Source organism: Oncorhynchus masou, chromosome 18, assembly GCF_036934945.1.
Source record: "Oncorhynchus masou masou isolate Uvic2021 chromosome 18, UVic_Omas_1.1, whole genome shotgun sequence".
Lineage (NCBI taxonomy): Eukaryota > Metazoa > Chordata > Actinopteri > Salmoniformes > Salmonidae > Oncorhynchus > Oncorhynchus masou.
The window spans coordinates 72,090,084-72,109,121 of record NC_088229.1 but is presented as its reverse complement, the minus strand read 5'-3'; the positions used below and the strand labels follow the sequence as shown (position 1 = coordinate 72,109,121).

Sequence of the window (19,038 nt, the reverse complement as noted above, 5' to 3'; positions counted from 1 at the left end):
GCCTAACACACATACTAGCCCAACACATGATGGCCCAACACACATACTGGCCCAACACATGATGGCCTAACACACATACTAGCCCAACACATGATGGCCCAACACACATACTGGCCCAACACATGATGGCCTAACACACATACTGGCCCAACACATGATGGCCTAACACACATGATGGCCCAACACACATACTGGCCCAACACATGATGGCCCAACACACATACTGGCCCAACACATGATGGCCCAACACACATACTGGCCCAACACACATGATGGCCCAACACACATACTGGCCCAACACATGATGGCCCAACACACATACTGGCCCAACACATGATGGCCCAACACACATACTGGCCCAACACATGATGGCCCAACACACATACTGGCCCAACACATGATGGCCTAACACACATACTAGCCCAACACATGATGGCCCAACACACACTGGCCCAACACACATACTAGCCCAACACATGATGGCCCAACACACACTGGCCCAACACACATACTAGCCCAACACATGATGGCCCAACACACATACTGGCCCAATACACATACTAGCCCAACACACATACTGGCCCAACACATGATGGCCTAACACACACACTGGCCCAACACATGATGGCCTAACACACATACTAGCCCAACACATGATGGCCCAACACACATACTGGCCCAACACATGATGGCCTAACACACATACTGGCCCAACACATGATGGCCTAACACACATACTAGCCCAACATATGATGGCCCAACACACATACTGGCCCAACACATGATGGCCTAACACACATACTGGCCCAACACATGATGGCCTAACACACATGATGGCCCAACACACATACTGGCCCAACACATGATGGCCCAACACACATACTGGCCCAACACACATGATGGCCCAACACACATACTGGCCCAACACATGATGGCCCAACACACATACTGGCCCAACACATGATGGCCCAACACACATACTGGCCCAACACATGATGGCCCAACACACATACTAGCCCAACACATGATGGCCCAACACACATACTGGCCCAACACATGATGGCCCAACACACATACTGGCCCAACACATGATGGCCCAACACACATACTAGCCCAACACATACTGGCCCAACACACATACTGGCCCAACACACATACTGGCCCAACACACATACTGGCCCAACACATGATGCACTTCTGAAATCCTCCGATGTTTCCTAATCACACAAAGGTGTATTGAATTGCCATTGGAATACAATTAGGACTATAATAATGGTGTCCCAGTTGATGTAAGCTGCTGTCCCAGTTTACCAAATGCAAACTGAAAATATGGATTGTGACTCGGTGTACACAAATAGGTGTGTCGTGCCTCCTGTGAATATGATAACATTATTCTTTATAGTGTGATTATAGGAAACATATAATGAACGACTCGTTTCGAATTCTGCCACAACATCTTAATTGGGATTTAGGTCTGGAATTTTACTAGGCCATTCCAAAACTTCAAATGTGTTGCTTTTTAAAAATGTTCATGTAGTCCTAATTGTGTGTTTTGGATCATTGTCTTGCTGCATGTCCCAACTGCACTTCAGCTTCAGCTCCCTGACGGATGGCCCGACATTCTCCTGTAGAATTCTGATACAGAGCAGAATTCACGGTTCCTTCTATTAAGGCAAGTTGTCCAGGTCCTGAGGCAGCAAAGCATCCACAAACCATCGTGCTACCACCACCATGCTTCACCATTGTCAGGTTCTTACTATGGAGTGCAGTGTTTGGTTTTCGCCAGTCATGGACCCATGTCGTCCAAAAAGTTATACTTTTGAATAATCTTCAAGCTGTAAAAATGATTGATTTCGGCTCATATACACATAGCGTTTTACCACAGACTTTTATTTTGAAGGCAAAATCGGAAATCCGGTAATCTTAATGTTGCTGCTGGGACACTAATGCTGCTGCCATAACGCTAGTATGGTTAGCTGCGTGTTCACATTTTCTAATTAATCTAAAATATGTGCCAATTACTACGCAGGATTTGAGCCATACCGATAGTTTGCTACACCTTCTCCACTAAACTGCCTTGGATCAATCGTATAGTTACAAACCATGAGTTCCAACAACGTTTCCCTGTCGAAAGGTAAATATGCCATGCTAACTAGCAAACAAGTTGAAGCTAGTTTGACAGCTATAGCTAGCTAACTTTACGTACTTAGCTACGAAAACTGTTGTTATTTAGCAATATTAAAATAAAAAATGGAGCTAGTATATGACATTGGTTAATGTAATCTGTAAAAGTTTAGTACGATGGCATAATAGTTTGCTTGCCTGTCATTTTGTAAGACTGCGACCTTGACTTGTTGCCTCCTGTTTTTTTTGCTCAGTCAGGCAGTTACTAAAGAGTTCACAAAACCCCTTTCCCATAAAATAAATTATTATGATGCGTGTCAAGAAATAACTGCGACAAAACGACCTGGGAAAACTGTTTATTAAATTGACTTTAGGTGAACTCGCTCGGAAGAGGTGGTTTTAACTAAATTATTATTTTATTTCGACTTTGTTTATGGGAAACCGTATCAAGCGAGTTATTAAGGGTTTGGCTCTGTTGTTAATTATCGAGAGCTGCGCGATTGGATGTTTGAAGTGGAAGTTATGAAACACTGTTTTGTGCTTCTATTATGGGGAAAAATTCACAATGAAACGGACATTAAATAAGGGCATTGATACATTTGCATCTGGCCATCACATTAATTTCGATGCCATTCTATGCTACAATAGCCTGCATTTGATAAAATAAATATTTTAGAATGGCGAAATCACAGAGTCATTCATTGCAATCGATTTTTGGCACTTGTGTATCCTACCTAGTTGGAGACTTTTATCTCCCTCACCAACTTCAAACATGTGCTATCTGAGCAGCTAACCGACCGCTGCAGCTGTACATAGTCTATTGGTAAATAGCCCACCCATTTTCACCTACCTCATCCCCACACTGTTTTTATTTATTTACTTTTCTGCTCTTTTGCACACCAGTATCTCTACCTGTACATGACCATCTGATAATTTATCACTCCAGTGTTAATCTGCAAAATTGTAATTATTCGCCTACCTCCTCATGCCTTTTGCACACAATGTATATAGACTCCCCTTTTTTTCTACTGTGTTATTGACTTGTTAATTGTTTACTCCATGTGTAACTCTGTGTTGTCTGTTCACACTGCTATGCTTTATCTTGGCCAGGTCGCAGTTGCAAATGAGAACTTGTTCTCAACTAGCCTACCTGGTTAAATAAAGGTGAAATATAAAAAATAAAAAAATCTGGAGCTGGCAAAGGATTTAATAAATAGCCTATAACTTCAGTTTATTGATTTGCTGTTGTACCCTTCTGTTATTATGCGATTATTAATGCCCAAGTTTAGTTAATTCATTTGGAAATTATCAATTGTGATCATGGTCACAGCTCGCCTCTACTGCAATTTGCCGAACAGCTGTTTGAATGGTTGCATTAGATTGACAGAAACAGGTCAGTCAGGTTAGGCTAAAGTAAAAACCCAAACACTGGTTGTTGTTGACAAGTTTATTCAGTTCATATGATTCATATTTGATTCCTTCAGTGATTGAAATTAAGACCCCATCATCAGTAGCCTATACCACCATTAATTTATAGGCTATTAGGCAATAAAAGCACTTCTTACCTTGAAATCGCCTTGCTATTCAGGTTGAATGAATGAGTCTGTCATTTTGATACATTTTTCAGTTTAGTTAACATCTTGCCAGTACTATTGTAGGCGATCTCAGGAGATCCTCTGTCCTGAGACACAAACTCATCACTAAAAGTCTCCTGTCGGATGTATTTATAGTTATGCGCAAAAATGATTACAGTTAAATCGACATCCATTGATGGAAAATGATGTCGCTACAGGTCACGTCAACATTCCTTCTTAATTTCGCTCGATAACGTTATAGAAAAAGGGTTCATATATGAGGCCGAGAAAAGTATTTCTCTGTAAGGCAGGGATTCCCAAACTAGGGGTCGTGACTTGATTTGAAATGGGGTCGCGAGAGAAAATGTGTGCACGGTTCATAGAACCGGGCTTATGCCGGTATCCTGTAGCTTATATATGCGGTTGTAATAAACAGAGCGGTTTTCTGTTTTCTTCCAACGAATGTGTCTCTTTTGAATGGTTTATGCTACAAAATATTATGACCCCTTTACTGAAAGGTAAGACTCTCAGGAACACATACGTACACACTCTACTATGCCGACAACCCATTAGAACTGAGTGGACAAGACCAGGCAATAAATCAGACTGGGGGGAAATATTTCTACACAGAAGATCTTACCACATCATCTTCTGAACTTCCCAATACCTTTTCACGTGCATTTCAGTCACTTCAAACCATACCTCCTTCAGATTGAAATACTATTGTCAATAATACCAGGAGCCTGCCTCCCGAGTGGCGCAGCGGTCTAAGACACTGCATCGCGGTGCTTGAGACGTCACTACAGACCCAGGTTTGATCCCAGCCTGTGTCGCAGCCGGCCGTGACCGGGGGACCCATGAGGCGGCGCACAATTGGCCCAGCGTCGTCCGGGTTAGGGGAGGGTTTGACCGGCCGGGGATGTCCTTGTCCCATCGAGCTCTAACAGCTGGCTTCCGAGTTAAGCGAGCAGTGTGTCAAGAAGCAGTGCGGCTAGGCAGGGTCGTGTTTCCGAGGACGCATGTCTCTCGACATTCGCCTCTCCCGTGTCCGTACGGGGGTTGCTGCAATGGGACAAGACTGTAACTACCAATTGAGTGTCACGAAATTGGGAAGATATAAAATATAAATACCAGTAGCCACAGCAACCATTATGGAATGGCACAATGCGTTGAACAAAGGAGCTGATTGGCTGACCCTGCCATTCCAAAATGGCTGCGGTGGAAACTGGTAACTAGCATGAGGATGAAAAGGGCAGTTTTCCAGGAAAACAATCTTCTCGATGTATCAGTGTGGATAAAGATAAAATGTGGAGTACAATGGCATGTTCCATCCCTGCATTGAGGTGTTCTTTGACCCCCCTATCTCGCACCGGCTCCACGGTGTCCTAATGATTGCATTCTGACCTCCCGTGCATCTCAGTGTAAACAAGCGTAACGGAAGGGTGGGTATCTTCTGGAAAGCAGCCACCATCCCATTCCATTAAATGTATCAACGTTAAAGCAACAAAATGTGACAACGGCAAGGTATGGATTCTTTACAGAGGCAATGCAATACATTAGAATGTATTGTTCTTATTAAAGTGTGGTTGGAGCCCTACCTGAACTAGATACTGGATCATAGTCTTAAGTATTTTTTTTTACATTTATTTAACTAGGCAAGTCGGTTAAGAACAAATTATTATTTACAATGACGGCCAACCAGAAGGCCTCCTGCGGGACGGGGGCTGGGATCAGAAATAAAAATGTAGGACAAAACACACATCAGGAGAGTCAACACAACACATCACTACAAAAATAGAGAGCTAAGACAACAACACAGCATGGCAGCAACACATGACAACAACACGGTAGTAACACAACATGGCAGCAGAACAACATGGTAGCAACACAAAACATGGTACAAACATTATTGGTCACAGACAACAGCACAAAGGGCACGAAGGTAGAGACACCAAAACATCACGCAAAGCAGCCTGTCTTAAGTATCTGTTTTTTGTTTTACAGCTGAATTGGTGGCAGCCATCGGTGTGACTGCAGGAGCTACAGCTGCGGGCATCCTCCTCTTCCAGTACCTCTCCAAGGGGTCAGGGGTCAAGCCCAAGGTCAACCTGGACCTGCAGAAAGACGACCCCAAAGTGGTGCATGCTTTTGACATCGAAGATCTCGGGACAAGGCGGTATACTGCAGGTGTTGGAGGTCCAAGAAGGTAGTGCTCGCTGTCGATCTGATACTCTGATACTCGCTGTCGATCTGATACTCTGATACTCGCTGTCGATCTGATATTCTGATACTCGCTGTCGATCTGATACTCTGATACTCGCTGTCGATCTGATACTCGCTGTCGATCTGATACTCTGATACTCGCTGTCGATCTGATACTCTGATACTCGCTGTCGATCTGATACTCTGATACTCGCTGTCGATCTGATACTCTGATACTTGCTGTCGATCTGATACTCTGATACTCGCTGTCGATCTGATACTCTGATACTCGCTGTCGATCTGATACTCTGATACTTGCTGTCGATCTGATACTCTGATACTCGCTCGATCTGATCTGATACGATCTGATACTTGCTGTCGATCTGATACTCTGATACTCGCTGTCGATCTGATACTCTGATACTCGCTGTCGATCTGATATTCTGAGACTCGCTGTCGATCTGATACTCGCTGTCGATCTGATACTCTGATACTCGCTGTCGATCTGATATTCTGATACTCGCTGTCGATCTGATATTCTGAGACTCGCTGTCGATCTGATACTCTGATACTCGCTGTCGATCTGATATTCTGAGACTTGCTGTCGATCTGATACTCATACTTGATGTCGATCTGATACTTGCTGTCCATCTGATACTTGCTGTCGATCTGCTACTCTGATACTCGCTGTCGATCTGCTACTCTGATACTTGCTGTTGATCTGCTACTCTGATACTCGCTGTCGATCTGATACTCGCTGTCGATCTGATACTCTGATACTTGATGTCGATCTGATACTCGCTGTCGATCTGATACTCGCTGTCGATCTGATACTCGCTGTCGATCTGCTACTCTGATACTCGCTGTCGATCTGATACTCGCTGTCGATCTGCTACTCTGATACTCGCTGTCGATCTGATACTCGCTGTCGATCTGATACTCGCTGTCGATCCGATACTCTGATACTCGCTGTCGATCTGATACTCGCTGTCGATCCGATACTATGATACTCGCTGTCGATCTGATACTAAGATACTCGCTGTCGATCTGATACTAAGATATTCGCTGTCGATCTGCTACTCTGATACTCGCTGTCGATCTGATACTAAGATATTCGCTGTCTGTCGATCTGCTACTCTGATCTGCTACTGATACTAAGATATTCGCTGTCGATCTCTGATACTCGATCCGATACTGATACTCGCTGTCGATCTGATACTCGCTGTCGATCTGATACTTGCTGTCGATCCGATACTAAGATACTCGCTGTCGATCTGATACTAAGATACTCGCTGTCGATCTGATACTCTGATACTCGCTGTCGATTTGATACTTGCTGTCGATCCGATACTCTGATACTCGCTGTCGATCTGATACTTGCTGTCGATCCGATACTCTTTGTATGATTTCCGTTTGATGGAAAGAATCAGAGAGAAGTATTGAGACTTGGCTCCTATACATGAGTCATGTCTCAACCACTAGAAATGCATAGACACGGCATGGAAAGATGTGGTTGTGAGGAATCGGCCAACTAAAACAGACTGTAGGCTATTAAGGCAATGTTATTACTTGGAATTGTAAGCTGTATTTACTGTATTCTAACAACTTTTCTGGCCCTAGTTTCCCTACTGCGACGGCGCTCATGCTAAGCATAACGAGGAGACGGGGGATAACGTCGGTCCCCTCATCATGAAGAGAAAGGAGGCCTGAACAATCAATCATCCATCCATCCATTTGATTCCCATGACTGCCGCTGCTAACATACGGACGCCAACAAGTGCTCTTCACTACAGAAAGGATGGTAGAGGTTGACTCGACACGTGTACACTTGGTATTTACTCCAAAATTGAACGGTAACACTCTGTGTTAATAACCAAATAATCACTTTTTTTGGCTGTAATTTATTGATTGATCGAAGCAACACTTATCACAGGACCAAACAGTTAAGAAATATTGTTGAAATTACTTGTAATATTATCTAGAATGATGGTAGATAATTTCAGTGTGATTATCGAGGAAACAGGGGCTGTGGAAGTACTGTAAAATAAAGTGCAGGGCTGGTTGTATTTATTTAATTGAGCTTTGGTCTCTGTACGTTAAGTGATTTTCAGAATGCAAAGACTTGCTTGTATGTTTGATCAATGTCTGCCCTCCAATTTTTTAGTTTTGACACCACAGAGATGTAAAGACATCACAACGTTGTATCCGTCCCAGTGGGGTGTCTGTGAACACATGGGCAGCGCCATTGAGGCCACCTCCATTTTGAAGTAGTTAATTCTCTTCTTCTACTACTTCTATGAGTTGGTAAACAAACTGAAAGGGTGTATACTGCCACCTGGAGTGGGTTGTTTAAACCCAGGTTGGTGATTGTACTGCCTTCTGCAGTGATAGAGTGTTTACTCCTGAGTATAATTGATTGGCTGACTCTTCCTCATGACTTGGATGGAATCATGTGATCCCGCCTTAATCCATAGGAAGTCGACTACTTCAAAATGGTGAGAGTCCTCAATTGCGCTGCCCATGCTAAAACAGGCTTTTGGGATACCAGAGTCCTCTATCATTCTCTATGGTTGATACTCGGGGAGTTTTTCCTAACCACGGGACCTGATCAGGGATATCTCTGGACCTTTTTATTAGAAAGCATGACTAGGTACTTTACATAGTTATAGTCCATAAAAACATAACTAGGGCCCAGAGTTTTTCCATGGTCAGGTCATGTGGTTAGGGAAAACGTCTGGTTCTACTGAAGCGTTGTCGAGGAAACGGTGAGGTTTGTTTTGATTCAACTTGTGACATCAAATTGTGTAAATGGTGTCAATTTTCAATGGATTTTGGGAGATAAAGGTCCTGCGGGTTTCTTAGTTGGAGATGAATCATCGGGAAGGATTGCTTTGTTGCCCTAAGTTTGTTAACGGGGAAGCAACAAGTCTAAACTTGTTCTATACTACATACCCAATTGGATTCCTGGGTTGTGTTCAGTAGGCAAGAAACATTTGTGGAATGTAGTGAAACTAGGAGGTAGCCGACTTGGAACATGATAAATACTCGTTTTTTCTTTGTTTGTTTTTTAAAAAGGTTTTGCTACGGTTTACCCTATTGATCACTGCCCTGTACTAAACACGTTTAGTATCTAGCTGGATCTGAACTTTTCATGCAGCACTTCTGCCAAGCTGCTTATTCATTCACACCCAAGGAGCACACATTTAGGTTTTTGCCCTAGCATTGCACAGCAGAATCAAATAATGAATTTAACAATCAAGTTTAAGATTATTTTTTATAAGTTGTGTATTGCCAGGGCAAAAAAAGTAAATGTGCACCCGGGATGGGGGGGGGGGGCTAAGAATGTGTAGGTCGTGTCTACTGTCTGTGACCTCTGATTTCCACTATGTGATTCCATCCAAATCCATCACATATTTATCAATAATAAAAAATAAAAACATATCGATGTTCCTCTAGTGCGAGACAGTGTGTTATTTCCAAATGCTGTGAGCCAGTTCACACCCAAAGTAATGTATTAGATTGAACCTTGCAAATCAAAATCAATCACAGGGATTTAATGGAAGGAATGTGAAGTGTGAACATGTAGTATATTTCCTCTCCCCGAAAGGTGTGCTCATGAAGAACTTCGTCTCTGGCTGATGTGTAGGCATAAGGGGATGCAGTCCTGGATCAAATTCATTCTAATGTGCTACACTTTATTAGGAATGCCTTGGTAGCCTACTGTCATTACAATGGAAATAGATGTGAAAGTGGAGTCTTGCCCTGACGACCACTTTGAAAACCAAGGACAGCAAACAATTTCTTTGGACCTATGATTTGAAACCTTATTGATTCACTTTTAAATGTGTCTATTTGTGTGTGTGTGTTTGCGATTGCATGGGTAAATCTGAACACTGTCTTTTTATTACATTTTTTATTATTTTTTTTACAGTTGGTGCAAGTTGAAATATAGTTAATGATAACTACAGATGGAGTTACTTCAAGGGTCTCTATATCCAACCCTTAATGGTGCCCCTCTTAGATTAATTTAGATAAGATAACCAAATATTTTTTAATTTTTTATTTAACCTTTTATTTAACTAGGCAAGTCCAGTTAAGAACACATTCTTATTTACAATGACCGCCTACCGGGGAACGACTGTTTTACCTTGTCAGCTCGGGGATTCGATCTAGCAACCTTTCGGTTACTGGCCCAAAGCTCTAACCATTAGGCTACCTAAATCAGATCAATTAATTATTTGAGTAATTCATCAGTAGATGATCTTGAGATATCAATTAGCCAAAAGTCACAACGTCGTTGCGTTGTCGACACGGAACCTGTAAGTAAGCATTTCGCTGGACAATGTATACCATGCATATCCCGTACATATGACTAGTACAACTTCAAACTTGAATTAAAGGGTAACGACACTCAAAAATCAAAATGCCTTAGATTCTTTGCCCAGACCTCAAACGTGGTCTGCTGATGTGGTTTAAGCATTGTTTTTCTGTATTTCTATTGAAAAAGTGTGAATTGGGGGGGGGGGGGGTGAATTTCTGACTCAGTTGACAGGGTCATTTATTTCCATGGTGACATCACCAACCATTCTGTAAATTTGTTAATAGACCAATAAGAGAGTTCTAAACCTCTCTGCCAATAACAGCTAGTTTTCAGTTTCCCCCTCTCCATTCGGACCACTCCTAGACAATCTTAGCAACATTTTTGCTTGAGAAATTCAATCCATCTGCAGTTTTTTTTTTCTGCAGTTTTTCTGCGAATAAAGTCATACCGTATAAAAGAACATCGCGACAGCTGTTTTGGTACAATTTTATAAATGGCGACAGATAATTTTTTCGTTCGACATCATATCATACTGGAGGACGGGTCCTGTTTACTGTTGGGGGTACTGGAGGACTGGTACCTCCAGTACCCCCAACAGTAGACAGGTCCAGTCCTCCAGTACCCCAACAGTAGACAGGTCCAGTCCACCAGTACCCCCAACATTAGACAGGTCCAGTCCTCCAGTACCCCCAACAGTAGACAGGTCCAGTCCACCAGTACCCCCAACAGTAGACAGGTCCAGGTCAACAGTAGACAGGACCAGTCCACCAGTACCCCCAACAGTAGACAGGTCCAGTCCACCATTACCCCAACAGTAGACAGGTCCAGTCCTCCAGTACCCCCAACAGTAGACAGGTCCAGTCCTCCAGTACCCCCAACAGTAGACAGGTCCAGTCCTCCAGTACCCCAGTAGACAACCAGTCCTCCAGTAGACAGTAGACAGGTCCAGTCCAGTACCCCCCAGTAGACAGGTCCAGCTCCAGTAGCCCCAACAGTAGACAGGACCAGTCCTCCAGTAGCCCCAACAGTAGACAGGTCCAGTCCTCCAGTAGCCCCAACAGTAGACAGGACCAGTCCTCCAGTAGCCCCAACAGTAGACAGGTCCAGTCCTCCAGTAGCCCCAACAGTAGACAGGTCCAGTCCTCCAGTAGCCCCAACAGTAGACAGGTCCAGTCCTCCAGTACCCCAACAGTAGACAGGTCCAGTCCTCCAGTACCCCAACAGTAGACAGGTCTGGTACTGAAGTGCAGTGTTTCCCAACCCTGGTCCTATGTCATCACGCACTGATTTTTGTCCTCAACAAGTCATTCTGGTGGGGAAGTGATCATATTGTCTTTATGCTGCAGAATATTCACATGAAAATCTGCCACCAATTGGGATGGAAACCGAGCTAGTAAGGTACGTATTTGTTACCCGGGAAATTATTTGATATTCATATAAAAACAGTGGCATTCGGTCTCTACTATCTACATCGAGCTGCTTCACTAGACATTATCTTCCACCTTCTCAACAGAAACCTCCTCTGTCAAATGACAGTATTCCACCCATCCCTAACCAACCTTAACCGTGTCCCTAACCCGTTCCCTAACCTGACTCACTAACTTGGCTTTGGCTCGGTCCCCATGGAGAAGACCGGACAACGGTCTGTTTCCAACAGCAACCTGCTATGTGCGTAAACATGACACCTAACTGAGAGGCTTTAGTACAGTTGAAGAGATTAAACGGGATCTTAAACACTTACAAATTCGTAACGTACCATATGAATTGCAGAATGAAAATTCAAGACGTAACATATCACACGAAATGGGTGACGTTGTACACAATTGTGCACAATTTTCAGGGACCCGTTTTGAAAACTACAGTCTGAAACGATACAAAGCCTTTATAGCATCTCTTTAACTGTGAATCAGGAAGCATTAAGTAAGTGCCATCAGGCTGACTGAGTCTACAAACGGCAGTTGACTTGAGCCGAGTCACTAATGGAGGCAGTAGAACGTCAGTATAAACAGATTGGGTGTGGCCCAAGCCACCTAGTGAAGGACAAGAAGAACAGGCACAGAAGTCTGGTTGCAGAAAGTCAAGTGAAGGAGGGATGAAAGCATGAATGGATGGATGGATTGGATTGGATGAAAGCATGGATGGATGATTATAAAAAAAGGGACGGGGGGGGGCCCTGGTTCGGTTAGTTGGGATGATGAGGGTCAGGGTGGATCGCTTAGGGGTCAGAGGTTAAAGGTCATCAGTGGAAGTCTGGTTTGTGAGGGAAGGTGCACCCTGTTTGTCTGATGGTGACGTTGGCAGCGTAGTGTCCTGCTTTCACACACTGTTCCAATGTCTTATCCTGGACCAACTCTGACAGGAATCCTCCTACAAAGGCATCTCCGGCTCCATTAGTGTCCACAATGTCCTTCTGCTCAATCTGCAGAACTTTGAACGTTTCCAGCTTGTCACCTCCTTTGGTCATGATGGTTTCGTCCTTCCCCTGAGTAAAGACGACGATTCTCGGCCTCTTCTTGTTGACTCTGGGCAGAGTCTGGGCCTTCTTAGCAATCTCCTTAATGTCCTCTGTCTCAAAGCCTTGCTCTTTTGAAAACGTGGCGGCCTCCGTCTCATTGCCGAACAGCACGTCTACGTAGGGCATGACCTCCATGAGGGCATCTTTGAAGTACTGGCAGATGAAGGGAGCGGAGAGGTTCAGAGTGAACAGCTTGTTGTTCTCAGATGCGTGTTTGGCTACTTTCAGGATGGACTCCAGAGACACCGTCAGGAAGAAGCCGGCGATATAAAAGACCTTGGCTTTCTCCACCAGTTTCCAGTTCTCCTTCAAGTCCAGATGTTCGTCCTTCTTATAATAGTTAGCGGCTGCGAGATTAGCCACCATAGACCTGTTGTCCCCGGTGATGCACACGGCGCAGGTGCCTGTAGGCTCTTCTGTCTGCTCATAGTAGCGGGCGTCCACGTGGACCTCCACTGCCTTCTGCTTCAAAATCTCCCCAAACTTGTCCTTCCCGATACAGCCGAAGAATGTACACACCATGTGGGGCTCCTGGATCATCCACTGGGCGACCTTTATAGAGTTCTGAGTAGATCCTCCGGCATGATACTCTACTTTAAACTTGAAAATCTCTTCAAACAATGCTTTGTGCTTGTCCTCCGCCAGAATCTGGTCGTTTGCCTTCAAACCGTACTTCTCCAGGAAGTCCTGGTCCACAACAGCTGAGATGTCCAGAAGGGGGTTCCCCATCCCGAACAGAGAATTAGGGCTGAGTTTGGTCAGGGTTTTCCTCGGTGGAATTTTCCTCTTGGGAGTGATCCTCTTGGGAGTGTTCCTCTTGTGAGTGTTCCTCTTGGGAGTGTTCCTCTCTGGGGTTTTCTTAATTTTCTTGTCTCTGGGTTCGCCTGACGACATGGTTCTGAAGGAGCACACTGCAACCTCCTTGAGTAAAGATAGGGATATCAAAAGATTTTAACATTATTATTATGTATATGTTGTAGAACATTATCTCAGAGCATATAGAAAGCCACACATGATCTGTGAATAGATTCCACATCTCTTGTACCCAAATGCAAAATATTACAGGCATTATTTAACAGCCAAAGGAATTTCATACTTTTTTCAGTGTAAAAGTTCTCATACTCTCCCCTTTTTGTATTCAACCCTATTTAAATTATTTATAATTTTCCAGCAAAGTAATTTATCAACTTTTTTTAGTTGTTTTGGAGGGGGATCAATCTCTGTAATGACCCTGTGTTGTAAATGATCTTCGACTGGACTGCCTTTTGTAATCCTAAAAACACTCTACTTTACCGGCGCCATCCAATACGGACTAAACACACACAACACAATCAATATCTACATGTGTGAGCACTCTGTTCTTATTCTTTTGATTCCTTTATTTCCATTCTCTCTTGTTTTTCTGTTTATATCTTTCTCTCTCCTGGTAAGAGGATTTCTCCGTTGGCCACCTTTTGAAATGATTCTTGCTTGCCTCTTTATATTTTCCAGTGACCGAGTACGAGCCAGAAGCCTGGTTTGGCCTCTGTCCTCTCACCTTCAGTACGAGCCAGAAGCCTGGTTTGGCCTCTGTTCACACACCTTCGATGAGCAGATCGATGTCTTCTGCATTGGAGAGTGGGTTGGGCTTCAAAGCGATAGAAATACTTTTCAGATTCCTCAATAAGAGTCGGTACTACATCCTACAGATCTTCATACTCCTCTTCTAGATTTGTGATTAACTGCTTCTACCCCCAAGCCATAAGACTCCTGAACAGCCAATCAAAGGGCTACCCAGGTCCCTCTTTTATGCTGCAGCTACTATGCATAGTCACTTCAAATCTACCTACTTGTACATATTGCTATTGTTATTTAACTGCTGCTGTTTAATTTTTTTTTTTATTTTTTTTTTTTACTATAAACATTTTTCTTCACTTCTTAAAGTTTTGTTGGTTAATGGCTTGTAAGAAAGCATTTCACTGTAAGCATTTCACCTGTTGTATTAATTTGACAAATAAAATGTAATTTGATTTTTTTTCAATTACATCTTATCCTTTGCAGCATTCTGGTACTTTTCTTTCATGTCATCCACTGTCTTTTCTCTATCAATTTTAGAGACCCATTTGTACTTCTGAATCCACTCATATTTCCCTGAATGAACTGTGCAGAGTCCTTCGGTCATTGCCTAATAGTCTTTCTTGTCATCATCATTTGGTATGTAACAGGGGTAGTGACCGCAGTCTAGGCAGTCTTGAGATGTTGCTCCAATATATCCGCATAATTTTCCTTCTCATGATGCCATCTATTTTGTGAAGTGGACTAGTCCCTCCTGCAGCAAACACCCCCACAACATGATGCTGCCACCCTTGTGCTTCATGGTTGGGATGGTGTTCTTCGGCTTGCAAGCCTCCCCCTTTTCCCCCCAAACATAACGATGGTCATTATGACCAAACAGTTCTATTTTTGTTTCATCATCAGACCAGAGGACATTTCTCCAAAAAGTACGATCTTTGTCCCCATGTGCAGTTGCAAACTGTAGTCTGGATTTTTTATGGTGGTTTAGGAGCAGTGGCTTCTTCCTTGCTGAGCGGCTTTTCAGGTTATGTCGATATAGGACTCGTTTTACTGTGGATATAGATACTTTTGTACCTGTTTCCTCCAGCATCTTCACAAGGTCCTTTTCTGTTGTTCTGGGATTGATTTGCACTTTTTGCAAAAAAGTTTGTTCACCTCTAGGAGACAGAGCGCGTCTCCTTCCTGAGCGGTGTGAGGTTGCGTGGTCCCTGCGTGGTCCCATGCATACTATAGTTTGTACAGATGAACGTGGTACCTTCAGGCGTTTGGAAATTGCTCCCAAGGATGAACCAGACTTGTGGATGTCTACAGTTTTTTCGGGCTGATTTCTTTTGATTTTCCCATGATGTCAAGCAAAGAGGCACTTAGTTTGACGGTAGGCCTTGAAATACATCCACAGGTACACCTCCAATTGACTCAAATGATATCAATTAGCCTATCAGAAGCTTCTAAAGCCATGACATAATTTCTGGAATTTCCCAAGCTGTTTAAAGGCACAGTCAACTTAGTGTATGTAAACTTCTGACCTACTGGAATTGTGATACAGTGAATCATAAGTGAAATAATCTGTCTGTAAACAATTGTTGGAAAAATTACTTGTGCCATGCACAAAGTAGATGTCCTAACCGACTTGCCAAAACTATAGTTTGTTAACAAGAAATTTATGGAGTGGTTGAAAAACGAGTTTTAATAACTCCAACCTAAGTGTATGTGAATGAACTGTACCCCTTCTGAAAAAACCTACACTCGATCCCTCCGATGTCAACAACTACAGACCAGTATCCCTTCTTTCTTTTCTCTCCAAAACTCTTGAACGTGCCGTCCTTGGCCAGCTCTCCCGCTATCCCTCTCAGAATGACCTTCTTGATCCAAATCAGTCAGGTTTCAAGACTAGTCATTCAACTGAGACTGCTCTTCTCTGTATCACGGAGGCGCTCCGCACTGCTAAAGCTAACTCTCTCTCCTCTGCTCTCATCCTTCTAGACCTATCGGCTGCCTTCGATACTGTGAACCATCAGATCCTCCTCTCCACCCTCTCCGAGTTGGGCATCTCCGGCGCGGCCCGCGCTTGGATTGCGCCCAATTTTTCAGTTTTTGATTTGTTAAAAAAGTTTGAAATATCCAATAAATGTCGTTCCACTTCATGATTGTGTCCCACCTGTTGTTGATTCTTCACAAAAAAATACAGTTTTATATCTTTATGTTTGAAGCCTGAAATGTGGCAAAAGGTCGCAAAGTTCAAGTGGGACGAATACTTTCGCAAGGCACTGTAAACTTCCGACTTCAACTGTATACTTGTGAGAAACAGGTTTTGTGTATTTCATTCCATTTACAAGTTTTGTCAGTTTAGTCATTGTCTTCTGTTTGGAACGCTCCTGTCAACGTTGAGTAAGGACTCGCACCTGATTACACATAGAAGTAGACCTATAAGGCTACCTGGCATGTAAATGTGCCCATTTGGAGATCTGATAGTATTTCTGATTGGCTTAATGCACCACCACTAATGAGCTGTGGAGCTTCTCAAAGTACTGTTTTCTTCACTTCAAAGAGCAAGCAAACAAAGTCTGTTTTTAAATACATTGAGGAATTACTGTAGTTCTAAATGTATTTGAAAAATCTTTTCCAGCTCTCTCCCTTTCAATAACCACTCAGCGTGAAAGGGAACAATGCCATACTGTGGAAACGTCATAAAATAGGCCTATCTGATTTCTTCTTATCCCTTGTGCAAATTGCCTACAGCTGTGTCTGTCCAGAGCTCACTGGCTCAGGAAACTCTGAAGGCCCAGAATATTTTACACAATGTTGCTCGGAGCTTCAGGCAGAGCCAAGTTAATAGTTGACACATTTTTAAAAGTTTGTTGCAGATAGGACATGCGCTACCAATTGTGTAGCTTAGTTGGTAGAGCATGGCACCAGGGTTGTGGGTTCAATTCCCATGGGGGACCAGTATGAAAAAAGTATACAAATGTATGCCGTCACTACTGTAAATTGCTCTAGACAAGAGTGTCTGGTAAATGATTAGATTATTTATTTTTATCAGGATATTTTCTACCTGCAGGCTGCAATGTTTTTATTTGTTGGCTTTATGGGCTATTTTCATATCGTTGGAAATTGCAATAGAAGTTACTTTTTAGGTTTGTATCATATCATTCAATGATTTTGAGATACAAAGACCTTATTATAAATTAAATTAAACTTTTCCACGGAAATGTGCATGTGAAAACCATAACCTGGCACGAAGATCAGTAGAAATGGTGAGATCAATTGGCAGGCCGACTCGCCCTTTAATCTATTACCTGCAACTTTAGGAGTGTAATGGCAGAATCTGAGAAAGCCAGTGGAAGCGGGCGGAGATTGCCGAGACAGATTACGTTTTTTCTTCTTCTGGTTAACTAGATCTCTGGCTCCGTCTGAACTAATGTGTGTCTTATTTTATCAAACAGTGAGCTTAAAGCATCAGACAAGCTCAATGCATATATAGTTGATTTTCTTAAAAGAAAGGTTGTCTCTATATATGGAAGAATACACGTTTCGATTTCCTTCAACCAAGAGGTTGTTAGTTCAAATCCCAGGTGAGGAGGTGAAGTGTGAACAATGCATAAAAAGTTTGCATTTGCAAACAGTGGCTAGGTAAACCAGAACATGGGTTGCTGTCATACCTCGTTCATAGACTACTTACAAGGTAAGGAAATCAATTTGTCATTTTGATTATTTAACACTTTAATCAAACATACCAGCATATCTGCATCTGTACTTAAGAACAAACACCTTCACACAAGGCATAAATTATATTTCTATCATGAACAACGATAAAGTTGATTGGTACTCACCACTAGTTCTATTCCTGAGCTATAGCGTCAGTAGAATGAATGACGAGTCTACTGAAGGATGAGAATGTGTGCTCTTGTCTTTTATACCACCTTTCTGAAACAGGGAGACAACCCTCTTCTACCTATGCAACAACTCTGTTGACGTTGGCTCACATGCTTCAAAAGCATAGATGATAACCAGGATGATAGTGGCGAGTGATTACTAAGGCATGTAGTTTGGTTTTTGCAGGGTCAATACTAGTAAATGGGCCGACTTGCTAGCCGTTATGCTTTTCTTGCTATATTACCCAGGTTGAAGGTCGCTGAATCATACACATTACACAAGTTAATTGGGGGCCACTTGGCACACATCTACAGGTAGAGGAAACAAAGGGATGATGAGTGAGGTGGGGGGGGGGGGTCATATAAGGCTTGGAAAATCAGTTTGAAGGCCACATTGTGAGCACCACAACATAATTAACATAATTTACAAAATTAACATGTGAAGATTTGAAGTAGACTATTTATTTTTGCATTCCCCAATTTTTCACCAGCCTCCCAGTACCACAGACACCACCCACTACCACAGACACCACCCAGGGTCATAGACACCACCCACAATCACAGACACCACCCAGGGTCATAGACATCACGCAGTACTACAGACACCACCCAGTACCACAGACACCACCCACTACCACAGACACCACCCAGTACCACAGACATCACCCAGGGTCACAGACACCACCCACTACCACAGACACCACCCAGTACCACAGACACCACCCAGTACCACAGACACCACCCAGGGTCACAGACACCACCCATTACCACAGACACCACCCAGTACCACAGACACCACCCAGTACCACAGACACCACCCAGGGTCACAGACACCACCCACTACCACAGACACCACCCAGTACCACAGACACCACC

The 19,038-nt window shown here is 43.3% G+C and overlaps 1 protein-coding gene and 1 pseudogene across 1 annotated transcript; one reads left to right on the top strand and one right to left on the bottom strand.

The window, feature by feature from the left end:
* Positions 1-1,916: 1,916 nt before the first annotated feature.
* Positions 1,917-9,355, top strand: LOC135505235 (CDGSH iron-sulfur domain-containing protein 1-like; annotated as a pseudogene).
* A 1,849-nt stretch (positions 9,356-11,204) lies between these two features.
* Positions 11,205-18,375, bottom strand: LOC135505232 (adenosine kinase-like). The gene is made up of 2 exons (XM_064924415.1): positions 18,121-18,375; positions 11,205-13,657 (listed from the first exon to the last, which is right to left on the bottom strand). The coding sequence occupies exon 2, from the start codon at positions 13,628-13,630 to the stop codon at positions 12,461-12,463; it is 1,170 nt and encodes a 389-aa protein (XP_064780487.1). The 5' UTR covers positions 13,631-13,657; positions 18,121-18,375; the 3' UTR covers positions 11,205-12,460.
* Positions 18,376-19,038: the final 663 nt, after the last annotated feature.

What these genes read in the sequence shown, in the direction of transcription:
- LOC135505232 (XM_064924415.1), bottom strand. Translation starts at nt 13,630, where the DNA reads ATGTCGTCAGGCGAACCCAGAGACAAGAAAATTAAGAAAACCCCAGAG.